At 32.7% G+C, this 25513-nt stretch overlaps 2 protein-coding genes and 1 pseudogene across 28 annotated transcripts; all 3 read right to left on the bottom strand.

The window, feature by feature from the left end:
- Positions 1–929: 929 nt before the first annotated feature.
- On the bottom strand, positions 930–7408 carry LOC112789102 (disease resistance protein RUN1-like; annotated as a pseudogene).
- A 3837-nt stretch (positions 7409–11245) lies between these two features.
- Positions 11246–15664, bottom strand: LOC112789103 (disease resistance protein RUN1). Of its 5 annotated transcripts, none has more exons than XR_011876896.1 (6): positions 14547–15490; positions 13261–14356; positions 12890–13183; positions 12297–12743; positions 11979–12211; positions 11246–11901 (listed from the first exon to the last, which is right to left on the bottom strand). XR_011876896.1 is itself a non-coding variant. In XM_072226375.1 (6 exons), the coding sequence occupies exons 1-6, from the start codon at positions 15044–15046 to the stop codon at positions 11335–11337; spliced, it is 3135 nt and encodes a 1044-aa protein (XP_072082476.1). In that variant the 5' UTR covers positions 15047–15490; the 3' UTR covers positions 11246–11334. The 5 variants fall into 5 exon arrangements, 3 of the variants coding, with proteins under 3 accessions (XP_072082476.1, XP_072082477.1, XP_025686642.1); XR_011876897.1 differs by having other exon boundaries at positions 12327–12743; XM_072226375.1 differs by having other exon boundaries at positions 11979–12239; positions 12327–12743.
- A 1095-nt stretch (positions 15665–16759) lies between these two features.
- LOC112789104 (disease resistance protein RUN1) lies at positions 16760–23790 on the bottom strand. Of its 23 annotated transcripts, none has more exons than XM_072226381.1 (8): positions 23283–23768; positions 22226–22627; positions 22036–22140; positions 20117–20491; positions 18826–19927; positions 18474–18749; positions 17584–18336; positions 16760–17493 (listed from the first exon to the last, which is right to left on the bottom strand). In XM_072226381.1, exons 4-8 carry the CDS (start codon positions 20377–20379, stop codon positions 16909–16911), a joined length of 2979 nt encoding a protein of 992 aa, XP_072082482.1. In that variant the 5' UTR covers positions 20380–20491; positions 22036–22140; positions 22226–22627; positions 23283–23768; the 3' UTR covers positions 16760–16908. The 23 variants fall into 23 exon arrangements, 14 of the variants coding, with proteins under 14 accessions (XP_072082482.1, XP_072082479.1, XP_072082487.1 ...); XM_072226378.1 differs by having other exon boundaries at positions 20117–20903; positions 22226–22468; positions 23283–23765; XM_072226386.1 differs by having other exon boundaries at positions 18826–19670; positions 23283–23755.
- Positions 23791–25513: the final 1723 nt, after the last annotated feature.

Raw genomic sequence — 25513 nt, 5'->3', positions numbered from 1 at the left:
TACACCCAAAGATATCAGTAAGATACACCCATTAATAACAGTAAGATACACCCATATATATGAGTCAGATACACCCAAAGATATCAGTAAGATACACCCATTGATAACAGTGAGATACACCCATAGATATGATTCAGATACATCCATATATATCAGTCAGGTATCACTCAAACATGCTTCAATATACAAGGTCAAGTAATATTACAAGGTCAAGCAATATACACCCCCAATCTACGGAATATACCCCAAAAAATCAGTTACCAGAAGATCTAGAACAACAAGAATAAGAGTAAAACCTAGAACAACAACGTAGAAGAACAGTGTAATAAAGAAGTAAGAATAACAGTAAACCCTAGAACAACAACGTAGAAGAAAAGAAAAATCTAGTTCGTAATCTGTAAAATATATAGGAATCGTAATGTAACGTACCTTGAGTATTGTTGCTTTGTTTTCTCTGGAGAGTTTGATGGTGTGTTGATGGAGGTTTCGAAGGTTAGCGACGAGTTGTATATTTTGATTTTCGAATTTTGCTCGAAAATGGAAGGGTTGCGTTTTTTTCGAATTGCTTTGAGAAGTGGAAGAAGTGGAAGAGTCTACCATTACTCGAAGCGTACGTAACCGTTTGAATGGGAGCGCGTGAATTTTACGCTCCATTCAATCCCTCTTCATGCGCGTGTATTGTTTATGGGCTGGGCTAACTTGTAAAACTTGTAACTCGTTTTTGCTTGTATGTGTAGCAGGCTCGTTAATTTTGATGCATTAACAGTGTAAAACGTTTTACACAGTCACGCAATTACATCCATTTTTTTAAATGACCATTTATGCGACCAATGTGAAAGACTGATGTAGTAGTTAAAAACATTTAAATTACATGAACCCATTTGTAAGTGTAAAGCAGGAGCCTCTAAACAAACTGAACCACTAAAGAGTAAGAGAATGCTTTATGTATTGTGGGAGGTGTTAAAAATGTTAAGTAGTAGACAAAACGCAGATGCAACATTTTCATTCATTCATCAATTTAAGGATTGCGGGCTACATTAATTGCTCATCTTGAATTGCCAAAAACTTGTGCTTCTGATTGTGACGAGATGAAGAATTGGCTCCGTACATCATTGTTGGGTTAAGTTGTTCCACATCTTCCTTGAATACCCAACGATAACCAACACTCTTCACTTCTACTACTTCTGGATAATCACTTTCGATGGCCAATTCACAACCATCACGACAACATGGCCCTTCTTTTAAAACCTCTGAAAAAAAATCAATGATATTTTCCCGGGAGCAAAACATTAGAAACACATGATCCAATTCAGTTGCGATCAAATCTTGCTTAAACCGTATTGGAACATCGTAATGAACGCTCAGATAGAAACTTCGACTAAAAACACATTCTAAAAGAGATCCTGTCTCTCGTCGAACAAATTGAGGTGAAGCATGATGTGCAACAAATGTTCCACAAACAGCAATGCCAATCCAATTGTTGTCATCTAGAATGGGAGACGGATCCAGCCTTATTGAACTATCCGCATTCTGTTCGCTGAACCACCTTGGAATTTTACTTCCTGGAACAACAGCTCTAATGCTGTATTTGGGGAAAGAGCATTGCAAGTTCACCTGCCACCGTAGAAATTAGGTACGATTAACAATATAAGTTCATAATATACATAGAAAGGAGGAATTGAAGTTGGTACCTGAATCATTTTTATCATCCATGAAATAACTGTCACACCACAACTTTCCGTGTCACTCAAATTTGGGCAGTTGAAAACATATATTCCTCCACGATATACTCTTCTGATCGGCAGAAGTGTACTTGGCAACCCCTTTAGATGCTTACAGTACTCCAAGTTCAACCAAGTTAGCTTGGGAAGTTCCTTGATGCAATGAGGAAGCGCAACAATATTGTTTCCCCCGATATTTAAATATTCTAAACAATGTAACTGTCCAATAGCTTCAGGGATTTGAACTAGATTACAGAAACTTATGTCAAGAGATGTCAAAACTGGGAAACGAGACAAAGAAGGCACCAATGAACCAACTGAATTGGAACGCCTTCTAGAAGATAAAAAATGGAGAGGCCTTGTAAGAGTTTTGCATATGGATGATGTCATGTGGCTTTGCACACTTTGACCTGAATTCAACTGCTCGCTCTGTCTTGGATTCTCTAACAACTGATATTTAAATAATTTCCAACAGCCAGAAAGATTTAAATCATCAAGAGAATTAAGATGAAATATGCTATTGGGAATACTAACAAGATTTTTGCAGTTTTCCAAATTCATGAAACGAAGTTTTTCTAGAGAACCAATAGATGCATCAAGGTGAACAAGTTTATCACATCCTTCAAGATTTAACTTCTCAAGATTTGGAGTCCGAGCTAAGATGGGTATCTTTACAAGGCTTTTGCAGTTGTTCAGATTTAAGGAATGAAGCTTTTGTAGAGAACCAACAGATGCATCAAGCTGTACAAGTTTATCACATCCTGCAAGATTTAGCTTCTCAAGATTTGGAGTCCGAGCTAAGATGGGTATCTTTACAAGGCTTTTGCAGCATTTCAGATTCAAGAAACGAAGTTTTTGTAGAGAACCAACAGATGGATCAAGGTGAACAAGTTTAACACATCCTTCAAGATTTAGTTCCTCAAGATTTGGGGCCTGAGATAAGTTTGGTATCTTTACAAGATTATCAGAACCTTTTAGTGCTATATGTGTCAAATTAGGCAGATCCTGCAACCAAAAAAAATCCAATAAAAGAAAGCAATATTACTCTATCTAGTTAACTACCTTCTAACTCATTAATTTTTTTGTCCTTTTTCACCTAATTGTTTTCATTACTTATACATTATTTTTGTTCCTATATATAATTTTTTTTTCTCTTTCAACAATTTATACTCTTTTAATATATATGACCTAGTTGTAATAATAATATTGTTAAAAATAGATAGTATTTATGATTCATAAAATATAAAATTAAAAAATTAAATATTATTGTCAACTATTCAAACATTACATTCATACTTATATATTTTGTCAAATATTTTCATTTTTAAGCTGTAGTATATATTTAAATGTAACTTTTAAAAGACAAAAGAAATAATAAATAAAAGTAACTACTTAAAAAGAACAAAGACAAAAATGATATGAAATCAAATAAATAAATTTTAATTTAATATTTTTATTTAGAAAGTATGTATTCTTCCTTTCTAGTTCTTGAAAATAACCATTATTAGCAATTGGTTTGCAGTTTTTGGGTGTTTTGTCATAGTAATGGTTTTTGAAATGGTTGAACTGGTTACAATTATGGCTTTCGTTTTAAACAGATGCAAATCTTCGTGGGGAAAGGTCATCACCATGGAGACGGAAATTAAAGTTCCAAAACGATTGTTAAGGCTAAAATTTAGGATAAAAAAGAAATCCCTCCTGACAAGCAAATGCTTATTTGGTAGTTTTTTCTATATTAACATATAGAGGGATGTTTATATAGTAGCTTTTTTTTTATACTTATTTTGAGATTGCTTACTTCATAAATGAAATCTAAATTTTATTTACATGTGAATAATATTTTTTCTTATCATTACGCTTTTGATATACTTTCAGGATGATAAATAATGTTGTGTTCATTGATATCCTTATATGAATAACATTCTTTATTAGTTCTTTTCCACTTCAATGTTTCATTTTATCTTTTCATATATTCAGATATTGCATATAAAATGTTAGTGTTTGATTAAGTAAACATTCTATTTCAAGAAATATAAAAACTATAAACGGCAATTATTAGTTTATTGTCAAAATATTAATTTATTTTCGTTTCATACGAAAGACTTTTTAAATTTTAGATAACATCTTATCTTTCATTTGTTTCTATAATGGTTAAATTAATTTTCTTTCACGAGTTATAAAAACATTTATTTTTTCGTAGCATTTTAATTTTTTTGTTTTGTTAATTAAAAAATTTGTTAAATTATATAAATTCTATCATATATGTAATTATATGATAGAATCCCGTATAAAAAAAATCATTGGATAGAATCATGGAAAATTATTGTTGTATATGATCATAGTTATTCTTAAATTTGATGGAAGTCTATAAATATCCATGTCTATTTTCAATATGCTCATAAAAAAAATTTATTAACTTGAATAAGGTTTTTCCGTGCACAGTATGGATTGCTAATTTGTTTATTAAAATTTTAATTTTAAAGAAATTTTTATGGGAAGTTAATATTAAATTGTTTTATTCACAACTTTTATTATACAATTATTAACTTTTATTAAATTGTTTTGTTCACAAATTTTATCTTATATATTTTTGAATTCTTTAATAAAGTAAAATTATATATCTTTATTCTTATGATCCAATTTAATATAAAAACTCCATGTTAAATACTTAATCTAACTGTATCTTAATATTAAATATTTTTTCATTAAACTTATCATATGCACGGGGCTCTTCACTAGTTTACTTGAAACTATATATTTAAATTCACAAATAAGTTATTTAGTTGATATACTTTTCTTATCAATTATTTTAATTTATAATTACAAATATAAATACAACTCAAATTATTTTTCCAATTGTATTCGTATATATTGATATTATTATTAATATTTTATGAATAACTGTATATAGTTTATAATATCCACCTATCTAATTATAATTTTTTTAAAGGGGGTTTTATTCTTGTAATTAGAGAATACGTTACAAAAATCAATAGCATAAATAATTACTTTTAACTTATAAATTTAAATAATTAGTTCATTTATGCAAGTAATTCTAATTAAATACAATTTTATCAAATAACTTAATGAATACATATATATATTAACTATTACAAGAAACAACTTATTGTGAATATAAAGTTTTAAGTAAATATGAATCTGTTAATAATGACTATTTTCAAGAATTAGAAAAGAATACATATTTTATGAATAAAAAACTTGACATTTACTTAAAATTTTACATTTTTAAATTAATTTTCTCTTTTTTAAAATTTTATATTTTTAAATTATTTTTCTCTTCTTAAGATTTTATTCTTCTACCTTAATGGTATAAGAATTTAGTTGAACATTTTTAAATTATAAGGATCTAATTATAAATTTGATAAAATTATAGATCTCAAAAAAATAATTTAATTATAAAATTAATACGAACAAAGACAAGGATATATATCTGCCATACCTTTATTCCCTTCCAGAGTTCTTTCATGTTGCTATGAGGCAGGATTAGTTTAACGAGTTTATTTGGCTGAAAGCTTGATGGCAAACATGTGCAAGGATATTTTTCCCATTCAAGATATCCCAACTCATTAGAAAGAAAATGCAAGCATCCTGAGAAATTCAAATTTCCATCTCTAAATATAAGCAATTTCAGGTTACTCATTTGTGATAAAGCTTCAACTGGCAACTCTTCCCTGCTTTCACAACATTGTCGCAGAACTATGGCTTCAAGGTTTTCTGCTATCTGAAATATTAGAGCTTTTAAGATTATTTAGATTCTAAATAAAAGTGGCAACCTACAACAATTTCAATAACTATATTACCTTGTTTTCTCGTAAGACATTGCTTAAATCCTTTTGATTCCATAACCTACTCCACTTTCTTGGTTCGTGAGGTGATTTTTCTCGAACAATACTTCTACCCAACTCTCTCAACAGATCGTGCATCTCTATCCACGATTCTCTTTGAATTAAGAGTGATTTATCAATGAGAATTCTTATACCAATATCAGGATGAAATCCTCGAATACGTAAAATATCTTTCACGTATTTTCCACGATCACGACCATTTAAAAAGAAACAAGAAATATCAAGAAAGATTTCCTTTTCCATATCGTCAAGTGCATCAAAACTGATTCGTAGCACATCCATAATATCTTTTGTTGGCTTTTCTTTCAATTTAACCAATGCGCTACTCCACTCTGACACATTTCGTCCAAACAAATATGAGCCCAATACTTTAATCGCTAAAGGAAGTCCATTAGCATATTCTAATGCAGAATCTGTCAGGCTCTCGTAATCTTTTGCAATGTGATTACATTTGAAAGCTGTTCTGCAAAACAATTGGAGAGCATTCTCATCATTTAAGAACGGAACTTTGAAAACTTCATCCACTCCATGTTCTCTCAATAGATGCTCATCTCTAGAAACTATGATTATTCTACTCCCTCTACCTAGCCTTTTCCGTTTTATAGCCAACTTCTCCAATTGAATCCTCTCATCAACATTATCAAGAACTATCAGAACCTTTCTACGGCGTAACCTAGTTTGAATCAGATTATTTGCCAATGAAAGATTTAATGTCGAAAAATTTTCTTCCATGAAAGCTTGACAAAGAAGTTGCTTTTGTACACCAAGTGGACCATAACCTCCGTAAATTCTACTTACATCATCCACAAAACATGAAGCATCATATTGATGAGAGATTTTTTCATATAAAATGGTGGCAAGAGTTGACTTTCCTATGCCGCCCATTCCACAAATCCCTACAACTCGAACATAATTCTCTGAGTCCAAAAGTAGAAGCTTTTCTAACTCTTGTAGAGAAGAATGCATCCCAACTATATCATCAGATAGATTTGATGATGGTTTGGGACTCACTATACTTGTTACCACTTTCACAATATTTTTAATCTCAGCAGATTGTGACCTAAATACACCAAGAAAAAAAAAAGAGAACACAAAATCTTCAATTAAGACAGTACAAGAAAAACTACATATCAATCAAGCATAATTCTTCAATGAAAATTTTGTGTTATCTTAATCAATGTTAAGAGTGGTGATCAAATTATTTGAAAAGAATAAATAGCAAGACATAGAAGGGGTTACTGACTTATCCTTCTTCACATCCCAGCAAAGAGAGATTAGCTACTTGTGTTAGAGCCGCCCTCCATCTTCGCACTTGCTGCATCATCTCTGCATCTTCTTTGAATCTTTCTTCATATTTCATAAAGGCTTTTTTATAATTTCCACTTTGCCTTCTCACCTCAGTTGGAGTCACATCATAGAAAACTGGCAGAACACGCTGTCCCCGTGTTTCAATGCAGTCAGCTATCTTTGCCAGCTCTTCCAAGCACCATCTGGAGGAAGCATAGTTGATAGAGAAGACCACAATCAGAACCTGTGATCTTTCAATAGCTTGCAGAGCTGATATAGGTCCTCCTTTCTCGAGCCTAGTATCATCCCTGAAGGCAACTATGCTGTGTCTGAGGAGAGCAGCATAAAGATGATCAGTGAAGTTGAAGCGAGTCTCCCCTCTAAAACTCACAAACACGTCATATTTCCAATTCTTCTCAAGACACAAGGGGCTTTGGATTCTCATGCAATCCATTGTATGTGTGCACAGTCAATAAGTAATGCAGAAATAAAGACTAGTTGTTATGAAAATGAGATGCACACTGAGGATATGGGATATATATATATATATATATATATATATATATATATATATATATTAAAGTCAATAGACGTGTCTTTTGGTTAGTTTGCAGGGTAATAGTTTTTCTGGGGAGGAAAGTATAGATGAAAATTCTTGCAGTGAGTGGTTTATACTTTATTATGAGCAAAACAAAACTTTGAATTGGGAGTGTGGGACATACTTTTTTTTTTTTTTTTAAATAGATTAATAGTGACGTTAACCTTTTTTAATTTCCAAGTAGAAAAACATTTCTGCTACAATCACGAAACATAGAATAAACAAGAATAAAAGCACACGTTTCTGGTAAACTTCCCTTTTTTGGTGGACTTCTTTGTAGAATACTAGTGTCTACTTGTATATGACTAAGTTGAATTTAGAGCTATAAAAAGTACTAAATACTAATCTACGAGACGAGTTTGTTGACTGGTTCAATTCAGGCAGTAGTAAAATTAACTCAAAAACAGAAACATCCCAATAGAAATGTGAAAAAAGGGGGGGGGGGGTCCATAGAAACAAACTATTAGAAGAGTATCATCGCTGTTAGCCAACAATCTTGTAAACTTAATGAAGTTCAAAAAAAGGCTATCTCACAGTCTATGTTAGAGAGAAAATGAAAGGGCTTGTGATTCCAATTTCATATTTAAATCAATCTTTGTAAATTTCAAGAGTTACTAAGCCAAGGCAAAGGAAGAATTTGGATATGATCATCCAATGGGCGGTCTCAGTATTCCTTGCAAAGAGATGCTTTCATGGACCTCACTTCTTGCTTGAATGAATTATAAGCAATACTAAAAGAAACTCACACAGGCTAGTTGAGAGACCACTTAGCACATAACACACTCAGAAATTTCTTTTTTATCCTTCATTTTTAGTGGAAACTAGCGTCTCAGTTACATGTCAAAGTTGTAAATATTAGAAATGGACTCATACATTTTATCACCAAATATTTCTAGAATGCTATTGCTTTCAATGAAATTACAAGTGTCCTTATTGGGACAAAAAGAAAGACAATGAGATTCTCCCATTTGAGTTTTTTCCCTAATTTTGTTGATAAAATTCCAAACTTATAATTAAAAAAAAGAATAATTTTTCTTATCAAAATAGCAAATTTATACATGTAGAGAATTCTTTGTGGAGATTTTAATTTTTAAAAAATCGTAAACGCGTATGTTGTCCTTTCTCAATTGACCCCATCACCCATGTGAATCCCTTAGTGATAAATAATATGTGGAAGGTCGGCACAAAGTCCTCAAGATATAAGTGTTATTTGTAATAATTGTCTTCAAATCAGATTTTTAAGATTTCACTTTTTTTTTTTCATAGCATATCATTTAACTACTTTAAAAAGAAGAAAATAAGGGAAATGAATATTAATATTACTATATATGTAGAACAAAAAATAGATGAAAAAAATTATGCAAAATTCACTATTAAACTGATGTGACAATACTTTTTATTTTAGAACACTAGTAGATATCAATTTCAGTATATTAAAAATAGATAAACAGATTCGTTTGTCCAAATCTTTTCATTTGCCAAATATTTTTCCTATGGCAAATGGTGCGTGTCTTGGTTCCATGTCATTGATGGATGACTAACGAAATTGATGAGTAATTATAGAGAAGGATCTCATATACATGACTTGTAGCTTCTTAGCATGTTCGGTATTCTCCACATGAACGACCCAAAAAATTTACAATATTGACTATCTACAGTGAGTCTTCTCCACTATGCCTTGTGCTGCAAACAAGAATATCTCTAACATGACCAATATAGATCACATTATTCTTTCAAATCTAAAGGATGTCTTTATAAAAAAATGTAAAGTTTAATTATTCTATTATTTTTATAATTTTATTAAAATTTTAATTAAATTTTTATACTTTAAAAATTTATAATTAAATTTTTATACTAAATTAAAATTTTTAAGTAAGTCCTTTTATTTTAAGTATTTTTTGTTTTCTTTTTAAATTAATAAATAAGAATCTTATTATAAATCTTCATCTCATTTTTCTTATATGACACTGTGTGATGGTGACTAACGAAATTGATGAGTATTTAGGAAAGGATCTCGTAGACATGAATTATAGCTTGGTAACATGTTCAGTCTGTAACAGTCTATATTCAATTTCTTTTTTAGGTCACATTTCTCCTACAATCACAAAACATAAAATAAAAAAAGCACGAACAAAAAATCTCTAGTAAACCTTTTTTTTTTTGTCAATTTCTTTGTAGAATACTAGTGTCTACTTGTATATGACTAAGTTGAATTTTATTTTTGCTAGTAATAATATTACGAAATAATATTATAAAATTATAAATTTTATGAATTATTGAAAAAATTCATGAATTAATGGATCTCTTTAAAGAAAATTGATAGGAAAAAAGTTTTTACCTGTCTAAAAAGATTAGTATCAGAGTTTTGGACACACTCTAATATTATTGTGTTGACACTTAGATTTATTTAACTATTTAAATTAAAACCAATCAACCTAACCTTTAATATTTAATAAGAAAACTAAAAATACAAATAAAAACACAATAAAAAAAGCTTTAATAAAAAAATTATTATTCAAATATTTGTTACAAATAACTCACACTCTTACAACTCAAATTCTCACCTTTATTTATAAGTCATCAACCTCCTTGTATATGACTAAGTTAAAGTTAGAACTAAACAAGTGCTAAATACTAATTTGCGAGACGAGTTTGTTGAGAGGTTCAATTCGGACAGTAGTAAAATAAACTCAAAACAGAACCATCCCAACAGAAATGTGAAAAAGGGTCCATAACCTATAATAATAAAATAAAAAAAGAAACAAACTATTAGAAGAGTATCATCTGCTGATAGCCAAGAATCTTGTAAAGTTGATGAAGTTTAAAAAAGGCTATCTCGCAAACTATATTAGAGAGAAAATGAAATGGTTTGTGATTTCAATTTCATATTTAAATCAAACTTTGTTTCGGGAGTTACTAAGCAAGACAGAGGAAGAATTTGGATATGATCATTCAATGGACGGTCTTACCATTCCTTGCAATGAGAATGCTTTCATGGACCTCACTTCTTGCTTGAATGGATTATGATTTATGAGTAATACTAAAAGAAACTCACAGAGGGTAGTTGAGTTACAATTTTGTAGATAAGGCGCTTAGAATTTGTTTTTCAATCCTTCTTTTGTCGTGAAACTAGCATCTTAGTTAGATATCAAAGATGTAAATATCAGAAATGGATTAATATATTTTATCATCAAATATTTTTAGACTGTTACTGTTGTGCAATTTGCATATGTTCTTTAAATGTATTTTTTACTTTTTAGCTACTGCTATTGTTGCAAGAAAATAGTGTGTATTAAAATACAACTGAAATTGGAGCGGAATTTTGGAAGATACTATTTATCTGGCCTATTTTCAGCATCTAAATTCTCCTGAATATTTATACTTACAAATTTATAAGTTTTTCTTTCAAAAAACACATACATGTACCATTGTTGGTTGGATCCATAAATTGCTATTATTATTATTATTATTATTATTATTATTATTATTATATGAAAATCTTTTCATAGAAAATATAAAATATAAGTTAAGATTTTAAGTTTTTTACGTATTTAGTTTATTGGAAAAACTAAAATTTCTTTTTTTACCATTTTAACTAATGTTTTTACTTTTTAGGATATTTTTATAACTTAATCTATATGATTATATGAATTCAAATGAATAAACTTCAATTGAATATTTAATTTTGAATCCAATATTCTTAAAACTGACTGATTGTTTTATTTTTATGTTATAGTAATTTAATTAAAAAACATTTAAATTACAAAAACCCATTTATAAATGTAAAGCAAAATGATCATTGGTGTTAAAAATGTTACAAGTTACAAAATTATCATTGATGAATATAAGGATTGCGGGCTATTTATTGGTGATCTTGAATTGCCAGAAACTTGTGGTTGGGACTCTGAGCTGAAGAATTGGCGCTAAACATCATTGTTGGGTTAAATTGTTCCAAATCTTCCTTAAATACCCAACGGTAACCACACCTCTTCAATTCTACTACTTCTTCTGGATAATCACTTATGGTATGCAATGTAATACCATGAAGATCAGATGTTCCTTCTTTTGCAATTCTTGTATTCTCATCAAGGAAATCTTCCCGGGATACAAATATTAGCAACATATGATCTAATTCAGCTGTGATCAAATCGTTCTTAAGACGTATTGGAACATGGGGATAACTGCCCCTATACCCTTTACGACGAAAACCACAAGCAATTAGAGCGGGAGGATATATGGCTTCTTCAAGCAATTGAGTTGGAGTATGATGCACAACAAATGTTACACAAACAGCAATGCCAATCCAATTATTGTCATCCACAATGGGAGATGGATCAAGGCTCACTGAATCACCCGTCTTCTGTTTGCTGAACCACCTTGGAATTTTAGTTCCTGGAACAACAGCTTGAATTCTGCATTGCAGGTTCACCTGCCACCGTAGAAATTAGGTACGATTAACAATATAAGTTCATAATATACACAGAAAGGAGGAATTGAAGTTGGTACCTGAATCATTTTTATCATCCATGAAATAACTGTGAGGCGACAACCTTCCGTGTCACTCAAATTGGGGCAGTTGAAAACATATATTCCTCCATAGTAATATCTTCCACTGCTACCTCCTATCGGCATAAAGGTACTAGGCAACAACTTTAGATGCTTACAGTACTCCAAGTTCAACACCCTTAACTTGGGAAGTTCCTTGATGCAATCAGGTGGCGTAACAAAATTGTTTCCCCCTATGTTTAACCATTGTAAACAACGTAACTGTCCAATAGCATCAGGGATTTGAACTAGATTACAGAAACTTATGTCAAGAAATACCAAAGCTGGGAAACGGGACAAAGTAGGCACCAACAAACCAACTGAATTGGAGCGCCTTCTAGAAGACAAAAAGTTGAGAGGCCTCATAAGAGTTTTGCATATGGAGGTTGTCATATGGCTTTGCACACTTTGACCTGTATTCAACTGCTTGCTTTCTCTTGGTTTCTCTAACAACTGATATTTAAGTAATTTCCAACACCCAGATAGGTTTAAATTACGAAGAGAATTAAGATGAAATATGCTGTTGGGAATACTCACAAGATTTTTACAGTTTTCTAAATTCAAATGAAGAAGCTTTTCCAGAGAACCAATAGATGCATCAAGGTAAACAAGTTTCACACATCCTTTAAGATTTATGTACTCAAGATTTGGGGCATGAGATAAATTTGGTATCTTTACAAGATTTTTGGAATGACATAGTTCCAGATATGTCAAATTATGGAGATCCTGCAATAAAATAGAAGGCTATTATTATAACTATATTCTAGCTCATTTTAATTAAATGAACGAAAAGAGAAAGAATAAGAAAATTGTCTTCTTGTTTTCTTTCAAATATAATCAAAGCATAAATAATACAATGATATCTATCATACCTTTATTCCCTCCCATAGTTCTTTGATGTTGCTATAATGTAGGATTAATTTAACGAGTTTATTTGGCTGAAAGCTTGATGGCAAACATGTAAAAGGATAGTCTTTCCAATCAAGATACCCCAACTCATTAGAAAGAAAATTAGGACATCCTAAGAAATTCGCTTCTCTGAGGATGAGTAATTTAAGGTGCCTCATTTGTGATAAAGCTTCAACCCTCAGTGTTGTCCTTTCTGACATCTCTTCTCTATTTTGATGAAATCTTGGCAGAACTATGGCTTCAAGGTTTTCTGCTGCCTGAAACATTAGACCTTTGAAAATTATTTAAATTCTAAAAATGAAGTCAAGAACAATATTCGCAATAACTATTTTACCTTATTTTCCCGCAAGACATCACTTAGATCCTTTTGATTCCATAACCTACTCCACTTTCTTGGTTCTTTGGGTGATTTTTCTCGAACAATACTCCTACCCAAATCTCTCAACAAATCATGCATACAGATCATATTCCCCACATTAGTTATGAGTGACTTATCAATGAGAATTCTTAAACCAATATCAGGTTGAAATCCTCGAATACTTAAAATATCTTCTAAATCCCATTCTCTAGAGGGAAAGAAACATGCAATATCAAGAAATATCTCCTTCTCCATCTCCTCAAGTCCATCATAGCTGATTCTAAGCACATCTAGAATATCTTTTGTTGGATTTTCTTTTAATCTAACTAATGCACTACTCCACTCAGACACATTTCGCCCAAACAAAAATGAGCCCAATACTCTAATTGCTAACGGGAGTCCACTAGCATATGTTAATGCAGAATTTGTCAAACGTCTGTAATCTTGTGCAACATGATTACATTTGAAAGCTTTTCTACAAAACAATTGCAGAGCATTCTCATCATTTAAGAGTTGAACTTTATAAACTCCATCCACTCCATACTCTCTCAATATATGTTCATCTCTAGAAACTATAATTATTCTACTCCCTGGACCTACCCATTCTCGTTTTATAGCCAACTTCTCTAATTGAATTCCCTTTTCAACATTATCTAGAACTATGAAAACCTTCCTATGGCGTAACCTAGTTTGAATAAGATTATTTGCCAATGAAAGATTGCATATAGGAAAATTTTCTTCCTTGAAAGCTTGACAAAGAAGTTGCTTTTGTACACCAAGTGGACCATAATGTCTGTATGTTTCGCTTACATCATCTACAAAACATGAAACATCATATTGATGAGAGATTTCTTCATATAAAATGGTGGCAAGAGTTGACTTTCCTATACCACCCATTCCACAAATCCCTACCACACGAACATCATCATCCAAGCCTAAAGCTAGAATCTTTTTGAGTTCTTCCAAAGGGGATTGCATCCCAACTATATCATTAGATAGACTTGATGATGGTTTGGGACTCAATATACTTGTTACTGCTTTCACAATTTCCTCAATGTTCGCAGATTGTGACCTGAATATATAGTAAAAAAAGGTGAAAAACAAAAGACAGAACAAGAAAATCTACATAAATTCTTAGTTCAACAAAAGGGGAAAAAACTATATATAGCATGAGATGGTCTATGAATCATAATTGTCCACTGAAATCTTTGAAATGTCTTTATTTTAAAGGAGTAAATAGCAAAATAGAACTGTTTACTCACTTATTCCTCATATCCCAGCCAGAGAGATTGGCTACTTGTGTTAGAGCTGCCCTCCATCTTCGCACTTGCTCCGTCATCTCAGCATCATCTTTGAATCTTTGTTCATGTTTAATAAAGGCTGCTTCATAATTTCCACTTTGCCTTCTCACTTCAGTTGGACTCACATCATAGAAAACTGGCAGAACAGTGTGTCCTGGGATTTGAATGCAGTCAGCTATCTGTGCGAGTTCTCGCAAGCACCATGTGGAAGAAGCATAGTTGATAGAGAAGACAACAATCAGAATCTGTGATCCTTCAATAGCTTGCTGAAGCCCTGCTGATATAGGTCCTCCTTTCTGGAGCCTGGTATCATCCCTGAAGGCAAGTATGCCGTGTCTGAGGAGAGCAGCATAAAGATGATCGGTGAAGTTGAAGCGAGTCTCCCCTCTAAAACTCACAAACACATCATATTTCCAATTCTTCTCAACAGACAAGGGGCTTTCGATTCTCATGCAATCCATTGTAAGTGTGCACAGTCAATAAGGAATAAGCAATGCAGAAATAAGGATTAGTTGTTATGAAAATGAGATGCACACCGAGGATAAGGGATTTATATATATATTAAAGTCAATGGACGTGTCTTTTGGTTAGTTTGCAGGGTAGTAGTTTTTCTGTGGAGGAAAGGATAGATGAAAATTCTTGCAGTGAGTGGTTTAGAGTTTATTATGAGCAAAACAAAACATTGAAACGGGAGTGTGGGACATACTTTTTTTTTTAAAAAAAAAAATAGATAAGTAGTGACGTTAACCTTTCTTAACTTCCAATTTGACACGCATTGCTTCAATATTGGTAGCTCTTTGCTCCAAATCTTTGTCATGATTTGCTAAACATTTTCTCTATGGCACCTACCCAATTTCTTGAACGATATAAGTGCCGTTAGTCTCATTTTCGTTTTATGACTGTGTGATGGATGACTAACGAAATTCATGCATATTTGTAGGGAAGGATCTCATATACATGAATTGTAGCTTCCTAATATGTTTCAATTGAGTAGAAAAACATTTCTGCTACAATCACGAAACAGAGAATAAACAAGAACAAATATACACGTTTCTAGTAAACTTGTTCCCTTTTTTGGTGGACTTCTTTGTAGAATACTAGTGTCTACTTGTATATGACTAAGTTGAATTTAGAACAAAAAAAGTGCTAAATACTAATCTGCGAGACGAGTTTGTTGACTGGTTCAATTCAGGCAGTAGTAAAATTAACTCAGAAACAGAACCATCCCAATAGAAATGTGAAAAAGGGGTCCATAGCCTATGTTAGAAGAGTATCATCTGCTGTTAGCCAAGAATCTTGTAAAGTTGATGAAGTTCAAAAAAGGCTATCTCAATCTCTGTTAAGAGAGAAAATGAAGGGGCTTGTGATTCCAATTTCATATTTAAATCAACCTTTGTTTTGAGAGATACTAAGCCAAGGCAGAGGAAGATTTTGGATATGATCATTCAATGGACGATCGCAATGCTTTCATGGACCTCACTTCATGCTTGAATGGATTATAAGTAATACTAAAAGAAACTCACACAGGGTAGTTGAGAGACAACTTTGCACATATGAGAGTCAGAAATTTCTTTTCATCCTCCATTTTTAGTGGAAACTAGCATCTGAATTAGATGTCAAAGATGTTAATATTAGAAATGGATTAATACATTTTATCACCAAATATTTCTAATATGCTATTGTTTTGCAATTTGCATACGTTCTTCAAATGTATTTTTAGTTTTTAGATGTTACTGTTGCAAGAAAATAGTGTGTATTAAGAAACAATTGAAATTGGAGCTGAATTTTGGGAGATACTAGCTATCTGGCCTCAATATTTTCGGCATCTAAATTTCCCAGAATATTTATACTTATTTAGAAGTTTTTCTTCTAAAAGACACAAACGTGTACCCATTGTTGGTTGGATTGGATCCTTAAATTGTTTTTATTATATATATAATTAAGGATATTATAAGAAAATCTTTTCATAGAAAATATAACGTATAAGTCAACATTTAAAGTTTTTTTTATGTATTTAGTGTATTGGAAAAGATAAAATTTCTTCTTTTACCATTTGAACTAATGTTTTAAGGATATTTTTTAACTTAAATCTATATCATTATATGACATCAGAATAAACTTCGATTGAATATTTAATTTTGAATCCAATATTTTTTAAAAATGACGGCAGAAAGTTTATACCTGCAGAATTAAGAACTTGATTGATTTATGTTTATGTTATCGTAGTTTAATTAAAAAAGATTTAAATTACAATAACCCATTTGTAAATGTAAAGCAAAAAGCACTAGAAGAACTGAACCATTAAACAATAAGAGAATGCTATTTATTGGTGATCTTGAATTGCCAGAAACTTGTGCTTCGGACTCTGAGCTGAAGAATTGGCACTGTACATCATTGTTGGGTTAAATTGTTCCAAATCTTCCTTAAATACCCAACGATAACCACAGCTCTTCACTTCTACTACTTCTTCTGGATAATCACTTGCGGCATGCAATTTAATACCATGAAGATCAGATGCTCCTTCTTTTATATGACTTGCATAAAAATTAATGAAAACTTCCCGGGAGATAAAGCTTAACAACATATGATCTACTTCAGTTGTGATCAAATCTTTCTTAAGACATATTGGAACTCGGGAATAAATGTTCCCATCAGAACGAGTACAACGGAAACCAAAACTAATTAGATCTTGAGATTCTATTGTTTCTTCAAACAACTGAGTTGGAGCATGATGTGCAACAAATGTTCCACAACAAGCAATGCCAATCCAATTATTGTCATCCAGAATGTGAGATGGATCCAAGATCACTGAATCACCCGTATTCTGTTTTTTGAACCACCTTGGAATTTCATTTCCTGGAATAACAACTTCAAATTTGCATTTAATTAAAGGGCATTGCATGTTCACCTGGAATAAAAGAAATTAGCTATCCATATCAGTTCATAATATACATAGAGAAGCCAAAAGGGAAAACAAACGAGGAATTGAAATTGGCACCTGAATCATTTTTATCATCCATGAAATAACTGTGACACGACAACCTTCCGTGTCACTCAAATTGGGGCAGTTGTAAACAAATATTCCTCCATTGCTACCTCCTCGTATCGGCAAAAGGGTACTAGGCATCCACCTTAGATGCTTACAGTGCTCCAAATTCAACCAAGTTAGCTTGGGAAGTTCCTTGATGCAATGAGGTAGCGTCACAAAATTGTTCCCCCCTATGTTTAAATCTTCTAAACAACGTAACAGTCCAATAGCATCAGGGATTTGAATCAGATTACAGAAACTTATATCAAGAGATACCAAAGCTGGGAAACGAGACACAGAAGGCACCAACAAACCAACTGAATTGGCACGCCTTCTAGAAGACAAAAACTGAAGAGGCCTTGAAAGAGTTTTGCGTATGGATGATGTCATGTGCCTTTCTACACTTTGACCCGCATTCAACTGCTCACTTTGCCTGGATTTCTCTAACAACTGATATTTAAACAATCTCTTGCAGCCAGATAGATTTAAATCATACAGTGAATTAAGACAAAATATGCTATTGGGAATACTAACAAGACTTCTGCAGTTTTTCAGATTCAAAAAATGAAGCTTTTCTAGAGAACCAGTGGAAGCATCAAGGTGAACAAGTTTAACACATCCTTCAAGATCTAGGTGCTCAAGATTTGGGGACTGTGATAAATTTGGTATCTTTACCAGATTTTTGGAATGACATAGTTCCATATGTGTCAAGTTATGTAGATCCTACAACAAAACAAAAAAAAGGGGGCATCATAACTACTTTCCAACTCATTGTTAATTTAGAGAAAGATGAGAAAATTGTCCTCTTGTTTTCATTTAAATAAAATCAACATGAATAAAGACAATAATATCTATCATACCTTTATTCCCTCCCAGAGTTCTTTGATGTTGCTATACTTAAGGATTAATTTAACTAGTTTATTTGGCTGAAAGTTTGATGGCAAATATGTGAAAGGATATTCTTTCCAATCAAGATATCCTAACTCATTAGAAAGAAAATGCAGGCTTCCAGAAAAATTTCCTTTGGGAAGTATGAGTAATTTCAGGCCACTCATTTGTGACAAAGTTTCAGCTGACAACTCTTTCCCAGCTTCATCATATGTTCGCAGAACTATGGCTTCAACGTTCTCAGCTGTCTGATACATTAGACCTTTTAAAATTATTTAGATTCTAAAAATAGTAGTAAAGAATAATTACCAATAACTATTTTACCTTGTTTTCTTGCTGGACATATCTTAGATCCTTTTGATCCCATAACCTGCTCCATTTTCCTGGTTCTTTGGGTGATTTTTCTCGAACAATACTTCTACCCAACTCTTGCAACAGATCATGCATAACAATCCAACCCCAGTGATTACAAGTTATGAGTGATTTATCAATAAGAATTCTTATACCAATATCAGCATAAAAACCTCGAATATTCAAAATATCCTTTACATATCCTACAAACTCATTGTGAAAGAAACATGCAATATCAAGAAATATTTCTTTTTCCATATTCTCAAGTCCATCAAAACTGATTCGTAGCACATCCATGATATCTTTTGTTGGATTTTCTTTCAGTCTAACCAATGCACTACTCCACTCAGAGACATCTCGCCCAAACAAAAATGAGCCCAATACTCTAATTGCTAACGGAAGTCCATTAGCATATGTTAACACAGAATTTGTCAGGTTTTCATAATCTTTTGCAACATGATTACATTTGAAAGCTTTTCTGCAAAACAATTGGAGAGCATTCTCATCATTTAAGAGTTTAACTTTGTAAACGTCGTCCACTCCATACTCTCTCAATATATGCTCATCTCTGGAAACTATGATCATTCTACTCCCTCTGCCTAGCCATTCCGGTTTTATAGCCAACTTCTCCAATTGAATCCCTTGATCAACATTATCAAGAACTATGAGAACCTTTCTATGGCGTAACCTAGTTTGAATCAGATTATTTGCCAATGAAAGATTGCATGTTGGAAAATTTTCTTCCATGAAAGCTTGACAAAGAAGTTGCTTTTGTACACCAAGTGGACCATAACCTTCGTAAATTCTACTTACATCATCTACAAAACATGAAGCATCATATTGATGTGAGATTTTTTCATATAAGATGGTGGCAAGAGTTGACTTTCCTATGCCACCCATTCCACAAATCCCTACAACTCGAACATCATCATCTGAGTCCAAAACTAGAAGCTTTTCTAATTCTTGTACAGGGGAATGCATCCCAACTATATCATTAGATAGACTTGATGATTGTTTGGGACTCAGAATGCTTGTTACCACTTTGACAATATTTTCAATCTCAGCAGATTGTGACCTAAATACATCAAGAAAAAACAAAGGAGAACAACAAAAAATCTTCACTTAAGACAGCAAAAGAAAACCTACATATCTATCAACCATAATTATATTCAATGAAATCTTTGAAATGTCTTAATTACTGTTAGGAGTGGTGATCAAATTATTTCAAGAGAATAAATAGCAAAACATAGAACTGATTACTCACTTATCCTTGACATCCCAGCCAGAGAGATTGGCTACTTGTGTTAGAGCTGCCCTCCATCTTAGCATTTGCTCCATCATCTCTGCATCATCTTTGAATCTTTCTTCATGTTCCATAAAGGCTTTTTCATAATTTCCACTTTGCTTTCTGACCTCAGATGGACTCACATTATAGAAAACAGGCAGAACACGGTGTCCTGGTATTTGAATGCAATCAGCTATCAGTGCGAGTTCTTGCAAGCACCATGTGGACGAAGCATAGTCCATTGAGAAGACCACAATTAGAACCTGCGATCCTTCAATAGCTTGCAGAAGCCCTGCTGATATAGGTCCTCCTTTCTCGAGCTTAGTATCATCCCTGAAGGAAACTATGCCGTGTCTGCGGAGAGCATCAAAAAGATGATCGGTGAAGTTGTTACGAGTCTCTCCTCTGAAACTCACAAACACATCATATTTCCAGTTCTTACTATGGTACAGGGTGCTTTGGATTCTCTTGCAATCCATTTGTGTGTGCACTGGGAATATGCAATGCAATCAGGATTAGTTTGTATGGGAATGAGATGCATACCGAGGATTCGGGGAAATGTGTATAAATATAGTGGCGTCATAGTGATTGGATAGCGTAGCATGGCAGCATGAATAGAAGAAAACACTTTGAAGTGGGAAACATACTTTTTACTAGATCAGTAACGTGTTAACCTTTATATTACTTTCCAACATAATGCGCATTCCTTTAATAGTGCCAGTAGATGTAAACTCGTATTCCTTCAATTATTGCACCATTTTTTTATCTATTCCAATGCAAATGCAAGCAAACAACAAAATTTGTAAGGTGCAAATTGAATCTAAAAATGCAGATATATATTTGTACTTTTTTTTCAAAGGAAGAATGGATGATTGGTTTTATACAAGTTGTCAATTGAGACACTGATTATTTCACTGCAATTATCTTGAGATTTCTCTATCAATATTTAAATTGTTATTTTTTAAATTCTTTAAAAAAATGTATTGCTATTATGTTAGCGTATATTTAGATTTCAAAAATGCTTGTGAGTTGTGACCATGTCAATTTTATAATCAATTCTAATCAAGTATTTTTAAGTGATTTTTTTCATTTATCTTATTCACACGCTGAGCTCCCAACATTTTTTCTTCCTTTTCTTTCCTCCTCCTTCTTCTGTGTCTTTTTCTTTTTCCACCTTTAATTTTTTTTTTTTCTAGATCTTTTATTTCTCCTCCATTCTTCTATTTTTTTTTCTTGGGCATTTTCGGTTTTTTTTTTGTGTATTTTTTAAAATGTGACTAAAAAGAAAAAAAAGGAAAAGAAGAAATGTATAAGGAAAAAGCATATACTCTTTACACTAAGCACTAAGCAGTAAGCACAGAAACTTTATGATAATACAGAAATTTCTAACATAAACACAATTTTTTGAAAAGTTTGGGAAAAGTATAAAAATTTTACAACAGTAAACAAAAGCTTTTTTAAGGTAAAGACACAATTTTTGGAAGAGAAATAAAAGAAGAAAACATATAAATTATTGACGATAAATACAGAATATCTTTTTAAAAGATAAACACAATTTTTTGAAGGAAAAATATAAAAAAAACACATAAATTTATTGGAAAAAAATATAAATTTTATGATAATAAATACACACAAAAATTCTTTAAAGATAAACACACAACTTTGTGATTTTACCATTATAACCATAACGTGTATGTTAGATAGGGTTCATATGAGGATCTGCAAATCTTTTCCCTTCACTTTTTTCATCTCTTTACCTCTCCTAATATTCTAGCATCTTGTAACAACTTATCAATTCCATAGTCACAACTATTTTCATTTGGTGTAAGCCAGACGATTACATTATATCAAGCAGGGGAAATGTAAGTATGTAACACTTCATTGATTTAGAAACAAACCTTAATTCCAACTTTAAATAGAAAACGAGGGTCAACAAGCATTCAATTTCTCATAATAGAGCAGTGCTTCATCACACACGATAGCCATACTGACCAAGTCAATCCCTGCAACACAAAAACACCAAATCGACCTTAACCACTGAAATGATCTTTTCCTTCCCCAAAAATTCAAACTTTGAAAGAAACCCACATGTAAGTCCAAGTAACGTTGAAGGAAATTTTTTCGAATGCCGATGGTCTTCACTGCCTCCACCATATCCAATGGAAGCTTCACACCACATGCTTCCGCTTCCTTCATAACCGCTTCAAAATACAACAAAACCTTGAACTCTTCATCTCCATCGTTCTCTTTTACTTCTCCACTGTTACCACCAGTGCTGCTACTGTCGCCACCACATCCACCATCACTGCAATCACCTCCGCCAATCTCAGGCTTAGGAGGATCATTGAATTGGTGCATTCAAGGTTCAGGGACAGTGTGGCGGATCTTGAAAGAGGGGGATTTGCGGAGAATAGTAAGAGCATTGTTGTGTTTGAAAGAAGGAATTTTCTTGCAATGAATATGGTGGTGCCATGTTTGGTTCTCGTTGCTCTTGTAATGAATACGGTGGTGCTATGTTTGGTGAGTTGTTTAAGGAATTCAACCACAAAAAAATGGAACATAGTCGACGGACATAGAATTGAAATCATTAATTCACTATCCCTATTTTTACTAGAAAACAAACATCATCCTGACCCCTCAGCACCTTCATATGATCACATGGGGAAAAAAATGAAACTCCATACAAGCATACACCCACTAATTCTAATTTTATCATCCCATAAGTAAATGATCAAGGAAGCAATGAGTATCACTGACCAATGAGTATCCCTAAGTCACTAATTGAAGCACAGGTAGCAAATTTTTATTGTGGTATTACATAAAAGAATTATGAGATCTCATAAATAACTGCAAATTACCAATTAGGCAATTACCAATAAGTTATATAGTCTCCTTTTCTTTTCTAAAAATAAAAAATAAAACTTTATGCACAATGTAATGAAGGCTAATCACTGTGTTAAGTATTAACTAAGAAAGAGAGATAAATTACACAAGATTTTAATCTTAATGCAGCTCATTCAAAATGTACATAACAGAATTGATCACAAAGCCGAAAATGGCTGCATCTTCAAGCAATTCAATTCAACTTCCAAACCCTAAAAATTGCTAAAGGTAAAGGACTAGAGGGTAATAGGTGAATTCTTACAAATAAAAGGAGTACTCATTTGCAGTAACGATCAGCCTTCTTCTTGACGCGGTCATCGAGAGCATCTTCCACGGACTTGAAGTTAGTTTTGGGTTGGTAACCGAATTTCTTGGCTTCAACGGGAAAGAGTTGTTCGTACTTCATTCGCTTCGCGGCGTCAATCGTGTACGCTTCTCCTGATGCAGATCCCTCACCTTGCTGCTGAACATCCTCACCTTCCTGCTGCTGCTCGTCGATGGCTGGGTTTTCATCATGTTCGTCAGGGTTCTTGTTCTTGTTCTTCTTTTTCTTCTTCTTGTCGATGCCTTTGGTGCGAGTGGCTAGGGTTCCTCCTTTGAAGGCCAATCTTCCACTTTTCACCCGCTCGTACGGATCAGACATCTCTGCGATTTTGATTCGGAGTTCCGAATCGAGCGATGGAAGACGGGAAGTCACCAAAACCTCTTCTTCTCGGAGTCTGGACCGAGCTACGCAGCCGCAGCTAGCTTCTGGATTTAGGCGGAGATTTTTTTTTTTAAGGACAGAGGCGGCGATAGTTTAGTTGGTTAAAGTTGGGCTGAAAATTTTAATTATGGGCCATATTGGTCATTTTCCATGAAAAAGAGGGCCAGCTGAATGAAAACAGTTAGCTTGGTTTTAGATTTAGCCTGCTCTTCCTTCTTGGGCTAGCTCCGTTTTAATTACAAAAAAATGGAAGCCCAGCTTTTTATTTTTTTTTTAATTTCAAAAAATCTCAACTATCTCAGTGTTCTCTTTTTCATAATAAATCAAGTTGGGTTGGTCTAGTGGTTAGCTCACTAGTTCGCTTAAGCAAATGTTGGGGGTTCGAATCCCGCCTTGTGCATACAGCAACCCATTGGCTAGCGGAAAACCCTTAAATGGAGCTCCGTGAGAAACCAAAAAATAAAATATAATAAACCAACTTGGAGGATACCGTTTGGGTAAACAAAAAAATATTAAAATTGTGTTTGAATAATATTTTTGACCTGGGGAATGTATCTTTTAGGATTATTTGAATATTAATAGAAAGAATTTTAAGAATTTTTATGAAATATTTTATTTAGTTCAAAACGGAATTTAAAATATTCTTATATAAAAGAATTTTCAAAAATTTTTCGTTATTTTTTCCATTAAAAAGAGTAGTTAATATATAATTGTATGATGTATCGGATAGTCACTCTCTCCAAAAATTTATTTATAAGTCACCAAAACTGGTACTACTGTACTATCCCATACCATTATTTATTAACTACTCTTATTATGTGCTTACTCAATTATTCATTTATTAAACATTTTCTTCTCATTTTATAAGCTGATATAGAGTTCATGTGACAATAAATTGAAATGATAAAAGAACATCTAATATAGAGGAACTGTTTAATTTTTTGCTCATTACTATATCAATGAGACTGCATTTTGCAGTTACAAAAACGGAGGACAAAATGAAAAGCAAAAGTGCCTGCTGTACAATTTGACTCAACTAATCTATGTCAGATTTCTCTACTATGATTAATAAGTAGCTACTTCAAGCTAAGCGAGACTTGAGATCTAAGAAAGCATCTTCACTACAAGGAATTGTGAGACAACCCATTGGATGATCATATCCGAATTCTTCTTCGGCTTGGTTTAGTAATTCTTGAAACAAAGGTTGATTCAAGTATGATACTGGAATCACAAACCGCTTCATTTTCTCTCCAATATAGACTGCGAGATAGCCTTTCGGAACTTCTGATGATGCCCTTCTAATAGCTGGTAAACGGAATCCCATTGTTTTTTTTCTGTTGCTTGTGTAAGAAGGAAATGTTTCAGTTATAACTTTGCGAGTTACTTGAATTGCTTGAGAGTTCCATAGTCATAGTGTGTATATATAGACATAAGATATAACATGAGAGTCTCTTTATTAGGGTACTATTTGATGGGGTCTTCATATAGACAAGCCCACAAGGACTTATATGGTATATCACATGGTAGTGTCTTCAAGGTGTTTGATTAAAAGATTACTTAAGATTTGAGAATTCAAATTTCAAAGCCATCAAGGTTGACACCTTCAGAAAGAGACTTTACAACAAAATAAGCTTAATAATTGCATGGCAAACTTAATGGCCTATTTCTTATGTAGCAGACAATTTCAAAACATATCACTTAGGCTCCTCCTAATAGAATCTTATCTGCATAGAAGACCACATTTTGCGGAAAATACCGTACCTGATACTACTAGTACTTAGAAGACA

This window comes from Arachis hypogaea, chromosome 3 (genome assembly GCF_003086295.3).
Source record: "Arachis hypogaea cultivar Tifrunner chromosome 3, arahy.Tifrunner.gnm2.J5K5, whole genome shotgun sequence".
NCBI classification, from domain to species: Eukaryota; Viridiplantae; Streptophyta; class Magnoliopsida; order Fabales; family Fabaceae; genus Arachis; species Arachis hypogaea.
This window is presented reverse-complemented; position numbering and strand designations above follow the sequence as displayed.

Bases quoted from the DNA above. Each gene is read 5' to 3' on its own strand.
- LOC112789103 (XM_025830857.3), bottom strand. From the start codon at position 15,046: ATGGATTGCATGAGAATCGAAAGCCCCTTGTCTGTTGAGAAGAATTGG. The intron at 14,357-14,546 runs GTGAGTAAACAG...CTATATATTCAG, and splicing joins GGCTGGGATATGAGGAATAA to GTCACAATCTGCGAACATTG. The intron at 12,744-12,889 runs GTATGATAGATA...ATTTTATTGCAG, and splicing joins AACTATGGGAGGGAATAAAG to GATCTCCATAATTTGACATA.
- LOC112789104 (XM_072226378.1), bottom strand. From the start codon at position 20,616: ATGGATTGCAAGAGAATCCAAAGCACCCTGTACCATAGTAAGAACTGG. The intron at 19,928-20,116 runs GTGAGTAATCAG...TGATGTATTTAG, and splicing joins GGCTGGGATGTCAAGGATAA to GTCACAATCTGCTGAGATTG. The intron at 17,494-17,583 runs GTGCCAATTTCA...CTTTTATTCCAG, and splicing joins GGATGATAAAAATGATTCAG to GTGAACATGCAATGCCCTTT.